The sequence below is a fragment of the Periplaneta americana genome, chromosome 1 (assembly GCF_040183065.1).
Source record: "Periplaneta americana isolate PAMFEO1 chromosome 1, P.americana_PAMFEO1_priV1, whole genome shotgun sequence".
NCBI classification, from domain to species: domain Eukaryota; kingdom Metazoa; phylum Arthropoda; class Insecta; order Blattodea; family Blattidae; genus Periplaneta; species Periplaneta americana.
The window spans coordinates 121,432,362-121,447,556 of NC_091117.1; the positions used below are offsets into that span (position 1 = coordinate 121,432,362).

Here is a 15,195-nt window from a genome sequence, read left to right on the forward strand (position 1 = left end):
ACCTTCTGGCATCTATTCATTCTGTGCCTGATTTTATATTATTATATATTTTTCCATATACTGAGGACCACTATCCCTTCAGTCCCCAGTTGATGACAATTTAGATTATTTATGTTTCCATTGAAGTCCTCGTCATCACTGTCTTCATCGGTATCATTTCTAGCTTCCGGTGGAGATATGAAAATATCTATAAAATCTGCCTGAATTTTTCGTTCTCTTCCATGATTGTCGTTATTTCATGTACACTCCGACCCCTTGAATATAAAACATGAATAGAATAACTATTTCATGCTAAAATCGAATTCCATGTGTAAATATACACAATTATTTCACTAATCTCAGAAAGACAATTTTGATATTCCATGTGCCCGGTGTTGCGAAAACGCAACACCAACATTCAGGCCCACATTACAGAAGTAACGTTTCATGCAATATCCAGCTACGTTTACAAGAAGTATGCTAAGAGTCTTTAGATTGTAATATATAAAAGAAAAGATATAATAATATTATAAAAATAAGCAAAAATTACATTCCTTTATGACAAACTGCAGATATTTCAACATTTGTAATAATCACTTCTTTCCTTCTCAAGTATTGCGCCATCAATGAATCAGTTACCAAATGTTTTCAATAAACCAGGTCTACCAACATCAGTATAATAGATAATAAGTGCCATAAACTTAAAAAAATACTAAAAACCATATTTCACACACGTTTAATAGCAAAGAAGTAAAATGTTGCGAAAACGCATCACCGCGATAATATGGGTTAAACTCTAGTCAATCCTTCACATCACTTTTCATCTATCGGGCTAGGTCTTTCACCTATCTGTTGAAGTATCGCACCTGGCTGAACAAGCTTTCTGTGGGTATGACGGTGATCCACGTCTATGTGGAAAAAACTGGGAAAATACAACTAATATACGTGTTAAAAAATATCCGCAAATTTCATAACCTCAATAGAAATATGAAATAATAAGCAGCTACAAATAAAGTAAAACCACAAATCAACATGCTCTTATATGTATAATTTAAAATCCTTGACTCTCGTCAGGAAGAAGGGGGTAGACTTCCGACACTTCGTCTGTGCACTGGCCGACATCAGAGTGGCGGAAGATTACCTCGCTACATCTGCAAACATATATATCATATTATCTTACCTGTCTAAGATGTAGTTCTACCTAGCCTTGCTTGTTGCAGCCCTATGCTCCACATAATACTATACTATCCGAAGATGCGTCTGCACACACAGAATCTAGGCTACTGTTACCGCACATTAAGTTAATTTAACATGTACAGTATTTCAGCACCACTTCGTAGCAATGCCGTATTGTGTTTTTGGTTCACGAAAAATATAATACGTTGTTCTAAGGCAGTGGCGGGAGTGAGTTTTCCCATAAAGACGAATATTTTTCGTAAACCAAAAATTCAGCAGGGTTTTTCTAAAAAAGTATGGGTGATGTACTACGTATTTACCAATTTAACACTTTACTTTTCGAAACATCAACCAACCACCACTACCAAGAAGACTTGACCGACCGCTTTAACGTTTTATTGCACTACAATGATTTCGTTCTGGGGTTTAGATTGAAATATAAGCGCAGCTTATATGATGCTGGCTACTACCGACCCAGCGGCCATAAAGCATTCAGTATTGTTAATACTCTTAATGAAAAAATAATTAATTGGATTGGAATAAAAAATTGTAAGAGAAATATTACAAATGGAAAACGAAGTACTTTATTAATGTGCTCAACAATCCATTTACTTTTTTTAATTATTTTTTTGAATAACTTACTACGTTTCATTATTGTGTATGCGGTATTATCACTGAAATGGGGAAGTATAGGGGTAAACCACAGCCAAAATAAGCGAAAGTGTGTTTCAAGGCTGCAGGCATAATATCATATTCCTGTCCTGACTGCCTACACACTTGAATAGGAAACAAGAATGTAATAATAATTCGTTTCGAGTTTATTTTATCGTTTATTTTAGCATTATGTTTATTGCCACATTAAAAAGCTAGAGAATTGTGTTTAAATTAATATTCTTCCTTTCTGTAAAGAACTTAATTCAAATATTTAACAGCAGGTTCTACGAACTGCGACAAATTAACAAGCGGTTTGGACTAACTGGCTGAATGGCTCTACTCCATAAATCTCCTCTTTGCTACCAGCAATCGAACTTGTGAGCAGCTGGAAGCGCCACCACTTCAGGATATAAACAATTACTTTACCTTCTTCTTTGGGACGTCTGTCTAAGTGTGTCATTCTTTTCTGGTGCGGGTAGTACGGGTAGTGACCTGTCATTTTGAGTCTTTCCATCATACCTCTCTCTCTCGCTCTGCGTAAATCTAAAATGCAACAAAATTCTGAATTTAAATAGTCGTAATAAAGTGTTTGTTAGCTAATGTAATGAACAGGATAAATAGGTAGCATATTAAGTAAGTAGACAATATAAGTAAATTATTAAAGTGAATTTTGGAAAGGAATAAAAAGTTGAAGTGCGTAGTAAAGTTACTTCTAACGCTAACGCATGTATAGCCTTAAGGGGACACTCGGCTATATTTTGGAACTTTTTTCCTATTTGACCAATCTTTTTCAAATTTGGAGAAAAAATTTAATATACACATGGAAAATTAACATGCAAAATCTCAGCTCATTAGATCCAATACTTTTCAAAATAAAAAAATGTTTCTATTTTTAATCAATCATTAATTGAAATATCACTTTTAATTATCATTTTTTATTTTTTGGCTTTGTGCATTTGACTGTGACTTCTCAATGAATAGGGGAAGAATTTTGCGTATTGATTTAGTTCTGTCACGTAAATTAGTGCAGAAATTTAATTTTTCATTTCGATGACACTTTTTCTCCAATTTTTAAGTTGAGTGTTCCCATAAAGAAAAATAAATTCAGTGTACTGAAATTAAAGCAATTTTTAAATTTTATTTCAAAAATGAAATTAATTTATCCTTATTCTTTTATTTACAGTAAAAATAGAACTTGTGCGTAGCTGGAAGCGCCACCACTTCAGGCTGTAAACAATTACTGTACCTTCACTGTTAACTCTGATACGTCTTATTCTTTCCAGGAAGCGTTCTCTCGACGTCATCACCTTCTCTGTCGCTTTGGGTACATCTAAAATGCAAGACAATTCTGAGTTTAAATCGTCGTAATGAAGTAATTGTTAGCTAATGTAATGAACAGGATAAATAGGTAGCATATCAAGTAAGTAGACAATATGTACGTCATCAAACTATTAATAAATTATTAAAGTGAATTTTGGAAAGGAATAAAAAGTTGATGTGCGTAGTAAAGTTATTTCTAACGCATGTATAGCCCTAAAGAAAAATAAATTCAATGAACTAAAATTAAAGTAATTTTTTAATTCTATTTAAAAAATGAAATTAATTTATCCTTATACTTTTTTTACAGATGGCTTCTAAATGTAGAGTGCCTGTGTGTCTGCGTGTACACTGGCGTTCAAAGGTATCTGGCCTACAATTTTCTGATCATAAGGGTGAGCGAACGTCCTAACCACGGATAGGTCAGAACCAAATATATAACAAATTGAGAAACTCTGAACAAGTTCTGCTAGTTTTTCAATAGGTGAATCTATTACAGGAACGGGTAAAAATGTGTTTGGAAAAATATTGATATAGATCAAGTACAAATTATTTTCATAATTGACGGTAATAGCGGTTCCGCTAAATGTAGTGTTTTTTTTTACAATCATTCAAGGGGGATGAAGTGTTGAATTTCATAATACGGGTATATTTATGTACTATTGGCAACACTGACTTATCTTCGCCATCTATTCATAGGAATAATGACTAAAAAAGCCACACTTACACGAAAAAATTATCGAACACTTTCTTCGAACGCCAGTGTACCAGCAATTAGGCCTACCAGAGTGCTCTACTTGAGAGCAGTTATACAGTTTTCAAATTTCCATCTGAAAAGGAGAAGCTTGTGACTAGAAAATATACCACGAAATGTCTTCACGCCAACAAAGCATTCAGTTGTGTGTATAAACACTTAGAAGTAAACGTTTGTACCTACTACATGATTCTAGAGACAGAGAAAGAAATGTGCAGAAATACTCCGAAATAGCTGTTTCTTAAAACTTAGTGATATGCCAAGGATATTTCCAGGCTTACCGGAACGATTATGCAATCGTATTACTCAACAAGAATGAACCCTGCAATGAGAAGGCACAACGTTAAGAACTTTGAACAGTACCGTAACGAATTAAGTGGTTACAATTAAACAAAATTAATTCGTTTGATGAACTATGTAACAAGTTAGATACTCAAAAAAGTAAGATCGATAGTGGAGGATGACTAATGTAAATGCTATGTTTATGTGCTTTTTGTTGGTTCATTTTGAGGATGTGTAAGAAATTGATGTAGGCTATTAAAATATATCAAAATGTCGTTGTCATTGTCTTCGTTGTTTCTGATGTTTATGATTTAACAATAAAGTTATTTTCATTTTTCACGAAATTATTATTTCATAGTGTTGTTACTTTTGTTTCAAACTGTACGCAGCGCGCAACGGGCAGGACACAGTTGTTTCCCTCGCAACCCCAGCAGTCAGACCACCCCACTATGATTTTGAAAGCGTGCTTCCAGTGACGAATACGCGAAGTATGTCGAAGCTATAAGTGTTCTTTGTGTCGTTTTCAGTGTAAATTACAGTTTATGCTCTGTTAAAAACTCATATTTAGAACATACTGAATTATTACACTATTCTGGAAGTTGAATTTAATATTTATAAGTGGTTAAAGATAAATTCGAGTGGAGTAAGTTGGAAGATGTATAAAAACAGAGTATGACTATAGCTTGATTTTTTGAAAGATGGGACATGATCAACGAGCACAGAATGCCTGTATTTCATGCCTCTTCAGAAGCTAAAATTGTACCCAATTCTTCTTAAGTACTGCAGACTGCGGGTTTCTTCCTTCTGTGTTTTGTATTCCAGTGTTATTGCCATTATTCTGTTTTGTACTGCTTTCTTGGCTGTGCTGTTACCTTCCTTTCCAATCTCAACTCTTGCATCGTGACCTCAGTGTCTGCTTGTTCTTTTTTAATTTCAGCTAAGGCCGTATAAAGGGATGATGATTGATGATGCTTGCTGATGAGCATTTGAAATCTATTATGCCGCGCTTCACTTACATTGTTGGTCCGGTGTTCAACTTGCAATGTTCATTGGTATTGATTCCAAATGCGATGTTATAGCGCGGTGGTACACGTCGTGTTTTGCCTTTACCTCTTCGGCCACTGATGTAGGCCTAATGGAAATCAAAGTATCGTATATAGGTAGTATGGTGTCAGGCGCATCTTCTCTGAGTTCTTCGAATAATTGTTTTACATGATCTGGGGGAACAAATGCTAATGACAGCAACATATGTGTATATAATCTTACTTCATTGTTTTCGATATCGTTGTAAGCTTCCTATAGTTAGACCTTCAGCCTGGATGCGTCTATACAGGATCTGCCCCAAATGAAAAGAGCAACAATTTATGGCGCTTGTAGGTAACACAGAACGGGCACTATTTATCCGAATAATGTATCGGATTATTAATTTCGGTAAACAGTGAACGCGTAAAAGAAATAGTCATTTGGAGAAATGCTCATTCGGAAAAGTGTCAGTCGTAAAGTTGATTTTAGAAAAAAGGATGCAAACGGTGTGTCTGCGCTATGAGACGTGAAATAATACATATTGCAACTATTAGGCCTAATAACAGCGTACTGCTACTGCTACTGCTACTACTACTACTACTACTACTACTACTACTACTACTACTACTACTACTACTACTACTACTACTACCACCACCACCACGACCACCACTACTAATACTAATTAAATTTGTTCCGGTTAAGGAGGTTTCCTCAAGATCCTCAGGTCCACCGTTGTGAAGTAACAGTATGTCTGACCACGAAACGAGCGAGCCGGAGTTTAAATCCTGGTTGGGAAAGTTGCCTGGATAAGAATTTTTCCGGGGTTTTCCCTCAACCCATTAAGAACATATGTTAGATAACTTTCGGCGCTGGACCTGGACTCACTTCGCTGTCGTTATCATCTCACTCAAACGCTAGACAATTTTAGCAGTCGATAAAGCGTCGTAAAATAAACCAATTAAAAGGAAAAGATCCTGAGTCATTTTTGTACGACCCTCTTCTACGACCAAATCATAGGTATTAGCATGTTTTTTTATAGTGGCGCTCCACATTATATTGGCCACGGAAGTACCACATATCAGGCATCTCGATCGTTCATCTACTTGAAGAAAGAAATATTTTTCATCTTTAATCTTGCGTACACTACTTTTAACACTTAAATATAACTGACTGGTTGATTGGCAAACTTACTCGTGTTAAATTGTATAAGCTCTGAGGATGGCGTGCAGCACCGAAACAGCTGTAAGCCACACGAGCTTATACAATTCAACACGAGTAAGTTTGCCAATCAAGCAATCAGAAATATTTTTCTTTCCAATCTATATCCTGGGTAAAGGAATCTGCGCGTCTCCTCTCCAATCTGCATTGTTCGAATCCATATTATTAGAGCGATCAGAGTTTTGAAAATGCCATTGGGTATAGAGTAGAGTCGTTTTCTTAGCGATGTCCACCTCTTTCTACTATAATTTAAATAAGTTATTTACGTATTTTCTAACGTACATAAACAACACAAGTAAATCTATTCCATTTATTCGATTATTGAAAATACAAATAAAGTAACATACAGGCCAAGTCTATTTATAAGTAATATAAAGCGTTTATATTTGAAGCAATGCTTACAATGTATTTAAATTTATTTATATGGTTTTATATACGTTAGAAAATACGTAACTAATTTATTTTAATTATATTACAATGAGGGGGATTTCCGCTAAGGCGGCTATATCCCAATGGTATTTTCTAAACCCCGAACGCTCTATCCTACACGATGCAGATTGTAATGTAGTTCTACATTCGCCACATCTCGACTCCGTATTCAGGAGGCAGCAATAGTATGACGCTCCGTGCACTGCCCCTTCTATCGCTGTATGGCCCCAGTGGGTAGGGCTGGTCTAAAGCACAATAAATTGTTAAAATAATCGCGAAATATTGAAACGCTTAATTGACATTGCGTGTTTCCTAACTTGGCTTTAGAGAACATAGTGAATCAAGTGAGTTCGTTAATAAGAAAGATTTGCTTTTTTTTTTAGAGCAAAATATGATTCAATTTTACCGCTTCATTTAGAAACATTTACAGTTTTCCAGAGTACCGGTACTTCTAATTTGATCCAAAATGGCCTAATTTCCTCGGTTGCCATAGTTGCTTTGAACAATATTAAGAAGTAAATTATTGATAGTTCATTCAAAACTATATTCTTGGATGAAATTACGGAAGTAAGGAATGCCAGTCAGTTATCTGTAGTCGTTATATATCCGACCAAGGACGGCAACGTTCAGGAAAGGTTTTTGGAATGTTTAATCAGATAGAACTGCTGGGGGTTTGTATAGCATAATGTGTCAAATCGTAGAAGATCTGGAATGTGGTTGAAGTTAGTAGCTCAGGGTTATGATGGCGGAGCTGTAGTCTGATCACTTGAGTGGATTGCAGGCTAGAGTAAAACAATTTTTCCTGTGTTTTCTCCATGTTCATTGCTTTGCTCATCGTCTGAATTTAGTTCTATTTCAGTCGGCTGGGACAATATTTAGATCAAATATAAATATTCTTTCTGTTACTTAATGGCCTTGTTTTATTTTCCTCCCTGTTTTTTAAGCGAATGCATGCTTTGGATGAACTAGTGAAGAAAATACTTCCGAAGGTGTCTCGGACGAACAGAAATTATAATAGTAGACTGGTATAGACTGTTTTAGAATATCGTGAACCATTCATTAGCTGTTCGAAAATATTGTTGAATAAACTGATAATTGGGATTCAGAAACTCTTAATTCTTCAAGAGGATACCTTGCTTTGCTGAAGACAGATTTCAATTTTAATTTTGCTTTCGCATATATTTGGAGCAATATTTTCTTTCACAGATATTCTTTTTGGTGTTCTTCAAAGCAAAACAAATGACATTGTATATTGCATTCAGTAAATTGGTGAATCCAAGACAATTATTGAAGGCAAAAGGGACAGCTTTTCGAATATTTGGAATCGTATAAAAATCATATTATGACATTTCAAACCATAGGCTAAGAGGGTCCATATTCATGACATCGGTAGCTTGGAAACATGAAGTCGCAAACTATTTTTTGTAGTTATTGACAACAACCTTGAACAATTAACTTAAATGTTCAGTAATGTTGACTATCTAAAATTACTGGAACTCACAAATTTCCAAAGCATTACAATGCTCATATCCTAAGTGCTTTTGATATACTAACTATTGCTAATTATGTTGTTTCTTTCATGCAGTGACTCTGGGTTTCCAATTATCTGTACTGCTCAGTGTAAAAGAAAGCATTTGTGCGAGTAGTGTCAATAGCTTCAGTGAGTTGTTGAAATGTATTAAGGAATATAAACTACAGGCGGCCTACTCTGCAGTTGTCAAATTTCGTGAACTTACACTAACAATTCCTACCACTACTTCCTCTCTATTCTCAAGAGTGTAAAGGCATTTGTGAGAAATTCTATAGGCCAAAAGCGAATCTCACAGTTGGCAGTTTTGAAATTGAAAAATCATTTATTAAGAAACTGCCACAATAATCTCGGTTTTACGGTGACGTCATAGACGAGTTAGACAAACAAAACAGGAGAATCGTTCTACAGCTTAAATGACAGGTGAGTAGGTAATTTTTTTTTTCTAAATATTAATTGTATTTAGTTACTGCTTCCCTCCTTTGAAATATTAATACTCTCCAATAATATAAACAATTTACTGTACCTTCAACAGGGCTGGATACGCTCGTCTGTGCGGATGTTGCGTCCTCCTGGATGACTTCAGTCTGTAAGTAGTAGTCGCTCGTCTTTGTTCCTTCGTCCATCTGTATCACTTCAGTCTGTAAGTAGTGGTCGCTCGTCTGTGTGGATGTTGCGTCCGTCTGGATGATTTCAGTCTGTAAGTAATGGTCGCTCGTCTTTGTTCCTTCGTCCGTCTGTATCACTTCAGTCTGTAAGTAGTGGTCGCTCGTCTTTGTTCCTTCGTCCGTTTGTATCACTTCAGTCTGTAAGTAGTGGTCGCTCGTCTTTGTTCCTTCGTCCGTCTGTATCACTTAAGTCTGTAAGTAGTGGTCGCTCGTCTTTGTTCCTTCGTCCGTCTGTATCACTTCAGTCTGTAAGTAGTGGTCGCTCGTCTTTGTTCCTTTGTCCGTCTGTATCACTTCAGTCTGTAAGTAGTGGTCGCTCGTCTGTGCGGATGTTGCGTCCATCTGGATGACTTCAGTCTGTAAGTAGTGGTCGCTCGTCTTTGTTTCTTCGTCCGTCTGGATGACTTCAGTCTGTAAGTAGTGATCGTTCGTCTGTGTGACTACGTCCGTCTGAATGTCTTTGGTCTGCAAGTAATGGTCGCTCGTCTGTGTGCCTGCGTCCGTCTGTATCACTTCGGTCTGTAAGTAGTGGTCGCTCGTCTGTGTGCCTGCGTCCGTCTGTACCACTTCGGTCCGTAAGTAGTGGTCGCTCGTCTGTGTGCCTGCGTCCGTCTGTATCACTTCGGTCTGTAAGTAATGGTCGCTCGTCTGTGTGTCTGCGTCCGTCTGTATTACTTCGGTCTGTAAGTTGTGGTCGCTCGTCTGTGTGTCTGCGTCCGTCTGTATCAGTTCGGTCTGTAAGTAGTGGTCGCTCGTCTGTGTGCCTGCGTCTGTCTGTATCACTTCGGTCTGTAAGTAATGGTCGCTCGTCTGTGTGCCTGCGTCCGTCTGTATCACTTCGGTCTGCAAGTAGTGGTCGCTCGTCTGTGTGCCTGCGTCTGTCTGTATCACTTCGGTCTGTAAGTAGTGGTCGCTCGTCTGTGTGCCTGCGTCTGTCTGTATCAATTCGGTCTGTAAGTAATGGTCGCTCGTCTGTGTGTCTGCGTCCGTCTGTATCACTTCGGTCTGTAAGTAGCGGTCGCTCGTCTGTGTGTCTGTGTCCGTCTGTATCACTTCGGTCTGTAAGTAGCGATCACTCGTCTGTGTGTCTGCGTCCGTCTGTATCACTTCGGTCTGTAAGTAGTGGTCGCTCGTCTGTGTGCCTGCGTCCATCTGTATCACTTCGGTCTGTAAGTAGTGGTCGCTCGTCTGTGTGTCTGCGTCCGTCTGTATCACTTCGGTCTGTAAGTAGCGATCACTCGTCTGTGTGTCTGCGTCCGTCTGTATCACTTCGGTCTGTAAGTAGTGGTCGCTCGTCTGTGTGCCTGCGTCCGTCTGTATCACTTCGGTCTGTAAGTAGTGGTCGCTCGTCTGTGTGCCTGCGTCCGTCTGTATCACTTCGGTCTGTAAGTAATGGTCGCTCGTCTGTGTGTCTGCGTCCGCCTGTATCACTTCGGTTTGTAAGTAGTGGTCGCTCGTTTGAGTGGTTGCGTCCATCTGGATCACTTCGGACTGCAAGCATTGATCGCTCGTCTGCGTCGCTGCGGTCGTCTTCATCTTCTCTGCTGGTCCAGCTGAAAGCAATATTATTCTTGGTTGAAATCGTCGTTATCACACTGATTTCTAGCTAATGACTAGGATGAATAGGGCATATTAAGTAAAAATGACAACATATACAATTGGATTAAAATAGAATGGGCCGACACTTGGTAGTTCAAATAGTTTTTAAAGTCAGGTTCACACGAGTAAATTCATTTCGTTCGAAGGCAATGCTCTGATGTTTGTTCCGGTTGATTCTTTGATAATGATCCGTCTACAATGTAGGGGTAATGTTTCTGATTTCGGAACCAGAGTTGTAAGTTCGCTTCCCGGTAGGGATGATTTTTATGTTGTATTATTTTATATGTTTAATGACAAGTGTTAGTGGAATTTGTTAATAAACTTGGTTATGCAAGTGTTGCAAACATATTATATCCTATTATTTGTGGGCTACTATTAGGCACAACCTGATCAGTATGCAAAATTAATAGTTTGTTTGCCTCCTCAAACATTAGAAGTACATCAAATATAAATTAACAAAAATTATACAAAAACATATATAAACAAAAAAAAAAGGTCTGTGGTAGGGACTAGTATTTCTCCATAATCCACTTGCATCAACAACTGCCCTCATTCAGCGCGACATGGAGTCCAAAAGATTACGTAATAGTCTACATCCGTGACCACCTCCTCCCACGCATCTAGTAGCTACTCTGTTCCATAATTTGTCTGCTGTTCGTAAGGGTGGTTCTGCCCAATTAGAGCGTAAGATCATTTTAAATCTATGCCACACATTTTCAATCGGATTCATATCAGGTGAAAAATCCAAGGACATTCGAGCATGTCGACATCAGACCTCTTCGTAAACCATCTTTAAATGCGATTGGCGGTGTGTATCTGATGGTTTTCCTGCTGGAACACAAGTGTTCCGTCTGGATACCATTCTCGGCCGGAAGGAATCATTATATTTGCCAAATTTATTCATTCACATCTGTCGTAAACCGACCATGCATGCGTTCTAGAGGCTCTGCTCCAATGTTTGACATCGCAACGCTCACGCGACCCGGCCTGTGAAGTCGTCCCACGAACGTTCATTATATCGGTGGTCATCCATACGATACACACGGGCAGGACATAAGTGCTACTGAAGACATCTACCTCGTCGGACAAAATGACATTCTCCAGTCGAAGTCCTGCCAAATAGTAGCGTAAGCTAGAAGGTCCACGACATGATTCATTTTCAAATGTTCTTTCGTCGCAGTTCGACGAGACCTTATGCCATCCTCTCTAAAATGTCTCCTCACGGTTGAAAAGTTGGACGCCATCTTCAAATCAAAGGCATTTAGAAATATGTGGTTTTCAACTTCTCTGATTAAGATGGCGTCCTCTTACCTTGCAGAGATGCGCGGTCGACCAGGAATTGAAGGATTCAGAACCATAGTGGGCCAAGCGCCATTTATTAAAAACGGTGAAAGCGAGAGTTAAAGTTAAGTGAATACCATAGTTTAATGAATATTGAGATATAATTTAATTTTATTATGCATACTTCATATTACTTGCTATATGTTTTCATTGAATTATTGTAATAACTTAGTTTTAACCCTTGTTGTCTACGTTTTTATTATATGGCTCTTGGCCCATTATGGTTCTGAACCCTTCAATAAGGACGATACAGAAAGCTAAACTCCAATACGAACAAATTGAAGAATGCTAAACAGTATCACCAGGGGCGGTTATTCAGGTGAAGTAGGTGAAGTGCGACTTCACCTATTTACGCGTAAAACACAATTTTATCTCGTACTAATAATTAATTCTAGTTATTACCGGTACCATATTTCTAAAGTAAAAAAAAAAGTTTTATTTTCAGTCGTTATGAATAGAGTTTAGTTGTATAAATAGTATCTGTAACCGTCTGCTGAATAGAATGTCAACAGTTACGAGCGCCGATCGGTGTCTATTGGAACTTACAATACTGTAAAGGTGAAATTATTTGGGCTCCCATGCTCATACAGCCCTTGGTTTCCATGGTAACGTGACGTCACGTACTAAAGAAAGATTGTATGAGTGAAGTGCATTTCTGAGTCTTTCAGTTACGGAGAACTGTTAGATTTGTTGTATGTGGAGTAACCAGTTTGCAGATCTGACGATAGGGTAGGGTTGCAGCTGGTCTCCAAGGCCGGAGGCTATTGTTTAAGGGCTGCGAAATTTTAAAGTATGTACTACCTGACTCGAGAATACTATCTTCATTCCTTGTGTAGAAGCAGCCACCCCTGCTGTGGTAAATTAGCTAGCTCTATGTTATTTTATCAGAAATACACCCAACATACATTCGCAAAGTTTAAAAGTTGTTTTCCGCAGCGTGTATTATTTCTTACCATGAGCTTGCCAGTTTTGTTCAAGCTCTTGTATTTGAAAGTTTAACGCGCGCGTAAATGTAAACGTGTAGCTTAATACTGTGTACGTATATATTAACTTATTATTTAATGTATTTAGCGAATATTAGTGATAAGTCTATATAGTGTATTAATCCTACATCATAGCGCATATTATATGTTTAATCACTAGTGCTATTATACAAATACTTAGATACCAGTACATAGAAAATATTGATAAATGAGTGTGAAATATGTATCCCAAAAATAACACGTTTTATTATTTATTAGAAATGCTGTTTTGTAGACTTATACATAAGGATAAGAAAGATGTTTTAAGTTCTGGACGACCTACAGTTCCATTTGTTCTTTGTTTTAAAAAGTGCTAAGAAAATAGAGAAGTTGTATAAAATAAGTTAAAAAAATCGATGCAAGAATATTTTCTGTTTGATGAGATTAAAAATTTCACTCGGAATGCTACATCACAGGAGAGATTTTCCTCATTAGCCCCATAGCTTTGCATAGAGATATACTGTCCACTCTCAGTTAGTCAGACATTTTATGAAGACATCATCGAACAGGTTTACTGCTTTAAAAGATAGGAGGATTGACTTGGTATGCAAGAAATTGAGTGAGTCCTGAAATTAATTAATTTTCCTGTTTGCATGTGTTCTAGACCTATTAAAATTGTACGCAGTTTACGAATAGTAGGCCTACTCATTATATTGGTAAAACTGTTATGCATTTGTGTATGTGAAAAGCACTTCACCTATTTTTTTTACGGCGAGCCGCTACTGAGTATCACTTCAATATTGCCATTATTAAAACAAATAAAACTAAATTCTATGTTTACAATGGTAACATGTTTTAATGTTGTAGTTAAACATATTTTTAAAAACTATAAATCAGATATAAATACAGACAGTTTTATTAACAGACAGGAGTGTTGCTCAGGGGAGAGGTTGTGCTATTTACTAAACATTCAATCGACTTCCAGGCGATGTCGCCTATTGGTACTTTTGAAAATGGTGTTTATGAAAAACTTATTATGGTAAATTTATAATGTAAAAAAATTAAGACTAATGGAGATTCGAACCTCTCTTAATCACTGCTATCAGATTTAGACCCATGCTTAAATCATCTACGGTACAATGGCCCATGGTTTAATGCGGCGTATTATTTGCTTTCTCATTCATTTTCGATACTTTTGTACCTCGTTTCAATAGATTTAGTATTTATCAATGTTATTGCTATTTCACTCTTCAGAGACTCTGATGCAGCTAGAATCAACCCTTTGTTTTATTTTATAAAATATTTTAGAACAAAATACAACACATTTATATGGTTTAATTGTGTCATCTTGTGAACTGGAACTTCAAGGAGACGGGCATGCACACTGTTCTGTTTCTGGAACTTATTTACACATTTGTCACCGGCCCATTCTTTTTGAACCTTATTGTAGTTATCAAACTATCAACAATAAGTAAATCATGAAAGTGAAGTTTGAAAATGAATCAAAAGCTGAAGAACGTAGTAACGATTACTTCTAAAGCATGTCGTATAAATCTCAAACAAAAATAAATTCAATGAACTGAAATAGAAGTAGTTTTTACTTTTATTAAAAAACCTAATTTATCCACATTCTTTTATTTACATACGGCTCATAAATATAGTGTGTCTATGTGCCTGGATGTACCAGCAATTACCAAAATGCTATAAGAGAGAGGGATTACGTTCCAGTTTTAAGATTTCCAAAACTATAAGCTTGTGACTAGAAGCTATATGCATACATGCAATCATTTTCGCTCTGTTTTTCATTACAGGCAATTTTTAGTTAATGAATGTTTATTTTTACATCTTTGCTTACGAAGACCATGCATAATTCTGTAGATAGTGCTAAAATAGCCACCAGGATTTAAAATAAAGACTTCTAAGCAACGCATCATGTACCATCTTACTGGCTATTGTATCTGCTGACATTCTTCTTCAACACACTGGCGAAGAATTTCAATGTATTACTACTACTGTTACAAATAATAATATATTTTATTTTACCCGGCAGAGTTAGACCCTGAGGCCTTTTCTGCCACTCAGGCAGTCTACAATTAATACAATTACAAAAGTTATACGTCGTAATAATACTAGATTCGGGTCATTCCACAGTAACTCACGTTGCATTTAGACACATTTATGAACTTTTCAAGATACTAAAACAAAAAATAAAGTTTTTTTTCGGTTCATTTATTGAATTTAGGAACATTCTTTATAGCAGTA

General features: G+C 37.0%; 1 protein-coding gene and 1 long non-coding RNA gene across 2 annotated transcripts in view; one reads left to right on the forward strand and one right to left on the reverse strand.

The window, feature by feature from the left end:
* Positions 1 to 2,110: 2,110 nt before the first annotated feature.
* On the reverse strand, positions 2,111 to 9,547 carry LOC138700191 (uncharacterized). Its single transcript, XM_069826622.1, has 3 exons — positions 8,890 to 9,547; positions 3,056 to 3,139; positions 2,111 to 2,352 (listed from the first exon to the last, which is right to left on the reverse strand). Exons 1-3 carry the CDS (start codon positions 8,987 to 8,989, stop codon positions 2,111 to 2,113), a joined length of 426 nt encoding a protein of 141 aa, XP_069682723.1. The 5' UTR covers positions 8,990 to 9,547.
* The window catches only part of LOC138700197 (uncharacterized), a 118,838-nt gene continuing 105,969 nt past the window's right edge, over positions 2,327 to 15,195 (forward strand). The window contains exons 1-2 of the long non-coding RNA XR_011332298.1: positions 2,327 to 3,229; positions 3,437 to 3,521. This is a non-coding gene — a long non-coding RNA (uncharacterized lncRNA). The remainder of the gene's footprint in view (positions 3,230 to 3,436; positions 3,522 to 15,195) is intronic.